The following is a 2,997-nucleotide window of genomic DNA, read 5'->3' as shown; positions in this document are numbered from 1 at the left end:
TCACTGTACAAACCGAATATTAATGATGCCGAACGACAAGGATGACCAGAACGTGAGTTTACCCAAACATATCTAGCTGTATTACATATTTTTATCACCTTATCATCAAACCTTATTTAATCATAGTTTTAAAAACATAGTTTTAATCATAAATATTTTCCTATATCGGACAGCAGCATAAACCGGAGCATATTTGTTACACAAACAGAGCTGATTCTGAGTCAGAATAGCATATTATTAGCACAAAGAAAAGCACAAGATATCTAAGCTTTTAAATGAACGTGGTATGCAGATGTTAAATAATTGGAACTGATTTAAAACAAATCGCTAAATCATAAACCGTTCTTTTTCATAAAATTAACTTGGTTTGCTTCAATTAAATATAATTTATCGTGGGTAAATATGCATTTATTTTTAAATAATACCTGTCCGGTCGTAGTTTCACGCTCCGTATTATTTTGCGTGCTTATCTAAAATAAAATAAAAATAACAAAAATAATCCATCCGTTTATAATTAATTTCGTCCGAGAGTACAGAGTTAATTTATTTTATATGTGAACAATTTATGTTTAAAAAAGATATATAAGATCATATATTTAATTTTTTTCATATACAGGTGTGTGTTTTTATTCCAAATAAAAGGAAAAATGTCGAACATATATGTCGAAAATTCTAAAAATTTAAGATAGGGGGTTCTCCGTCAGCTATATTACCATTTCCCTATTTCAAAAGATGCTTCTTTTTTGCACCAATTTCACCACTAGATAACGGAAGTTATTCATCAAACACAACACACGATTTGAACTATGAATACAGTACAGATAATTACAAATAAATAATACACAAATAAACGTTTTAAGACAATCTCAAAAATGAAATGCAACCAATAAACGACAATCCCATTTCAACTACATTTCCTAACCTCTGCCCTTGTGTCTTTTGGCCCTTTGTCCACAAGTACTTTTATCCATTTTTGTCCTTCGAATCGATAACCCATATCACTGTAGTTTCGGTACTCGTGCTACGTTCTGAAGCTTTCAGCTACCTCATTCAAAAATTGAGGTTCCTTAACCGATAAGTAAAAAAAAATGTTTATAAAAAAATCTATCTGTGCGTGTGCACGTACGTACGTACGTGCTTGTGTGTGTGTGTGTGTGTGTGTGTGTGTGTGTGTGTGTGTGTGTGTATGCGTTTGAGAGAGGGAGAGAGAGAGAGAGAGAGAGAGAGAGAGAGAGAGAGAGGGAGAGAGAGAGAGAGACAGTGTGTGTTTGTGTGCGCGCGCGTGCACATAGCTGATAGATGGAGTTTTTATTCGATTTGATACGAATTGATTTGAAATATTGAACTTTCTTAGAATAACCAGTGAAGGTAGCGAACGAGAGAGAGAGAGAGAGAGAGAGAGAGAGAGAGAGAGTGAGAGAGAGATAGAGAGAGAGAGTGAGAGAGAGATAGAGAGAGAGAGAGAGATAGATAGATAGAGAGAGAGAGAGATAGATAGATAGATAGATAGATAGAGAGAGAGAGAGTGAGAGAGATAGAGATAGATAGATAGATAGAGAGAGAGAGAGAGAGAGAGAGAGAGAGTGAGAGAGAGAGTGAATGAGAGGGGGAGGGAGAAAGCAAACCTTAAACTTAAAATATTTGGACGACAATAAAGTGCTTAGCAATAAAATTTTTACAATGTTAGGTTATCAACGCAATTTATAGAACGCTAATTACTTGGTTTCAAGTAACGTACTCCTCCTTCTTATTTATATACAATCAAGCCAAGTAAAATTACAATTCTCTTAATATAAGCAAATATTTATATTAAGATTGAGTGGTCAAGTCATGTAAGGATTTCTGGCCACTACTTTAACCGATAAGGTTATGTTAAAACATAATTTTTTAATATTTTGCAATCTGCAGTTTGATTTATATTTTGTATATACAGAAGGTATAACATATATTAAATTTGTTCAGGCATGTAGGTATATGACCAGCAAACACTCAAGAATTGTAATAAATGTACCTCAATGCAGCCTGAATGCTCCTGCGATCTAGGAGTAAAACGAGAAAGTGTAAAAGCCTAGCGGGAAATACGAATAGTTGGTCGTTTGAGGCAAAAATCAGGATTATGCCGGATTACAAGATTATTAATATTACTATTACATTTTTTAAAAAGTACATTGATTGAGAAACATCAAATCGTACAATTGCACAATAAATATGTATAAATTGGATTTTAAAATATGGTACATTCAAAAGGAGTACATCATCACAACCTTAATAATAATTTACTATTAAATTTAGTTTAAAAATTCTCCCACATGTTAAATATGCGTTAGGTCAAAGAACCGTTATTGATAATTTATTATTGATAACAATCATTATCTAATACATGAAGCGAGTTTGTTTTGCAAATGAACGTTTATGATTTTATTTAAGCTGATCAAGTCCTAAAATAAACTATAATCTAATATATATACATTCCACAAATTATCTATAAATAAAAATTTTTGGAATGTTGTCAACAAAATTAAAAATAAAACATATTTGAAAAACAATCGTCTCTAAAAATAAACCGTACATAACGACCGGTCTGTTTTCCACATTGTACTAACTGGAAAATGATATTATGAGCCTTGTAAACAAAACATTAATTCCATAACGAGTTCGAAACCGCGGCCTAATTCCCGAAACCCTGCGGAAATTTTGTCAATATGATTTACCAAAAATTTTCATTCGATTGATGAGATGGGAGAGGTGACGGTTTTTCCGTCGGGCTTCCTGTCGCGCAATCGCTGTAAAATACCGACCCCGATAGGTGGCGGGAAAGTGATCTATATGAATAAACGGTGACACACAGTGCAACTTGAAGACGAAGGGTGTAAGATAAAAAAACCATCTCGAAATTATCTAGTTACAAATCTAGTAAACACAGAACGAGAGTAGTTTGAAATAACCACTGGTACCTGGTTTGATAGATCATACACCAAGGTTATTTATTTTATTGCA

The 2,997-nt window shown here is 33.2% G+C and overlaps 1 protein-coding gene across 1 annotated transcript in view; it reads left to right on the top strand.

Annotated features, from left to right (window-relative positions):
• Window positions 1–2,997, top strand: part of LOC106670607 (clavesin-1-like) — a 25,856-nt gene continuing 22,859 nt past the window's right edge. The window contains exon 1 of the mRNA XM_014401096.2: window positions 1–52. Coding sequence (XP_014256582.1) covers window positions 23–52 — 30 coding nt within the window. The 5' untranslated portion in view covers window positions 1–22. The remainder of the gene's footprint in view (window positions 53–2,997) is intronic.

This window comes from Cimex lectularius, unplaced genomic scaffold, assembly GCF_000648675.2.
Source record: "Cimex lectularius strain Harlan isolate CLEC.00 unplaced genomic scaffold, Clec_2.1 scaffold58, whole genome shotgun sequence".
Taxonomy (NCBI): domain Eukaryota; kingdom Metazoa; phylum Arthropoda; class Insecta; order Hemiptera; family Cimicidae; genus Cimex; species Cimex lectularius.
The sequence above is the reverse complement of the archived record's forward strand: the minus strand, read 5'-3'. Positions and strand labels throughout refer to the sequence as shown.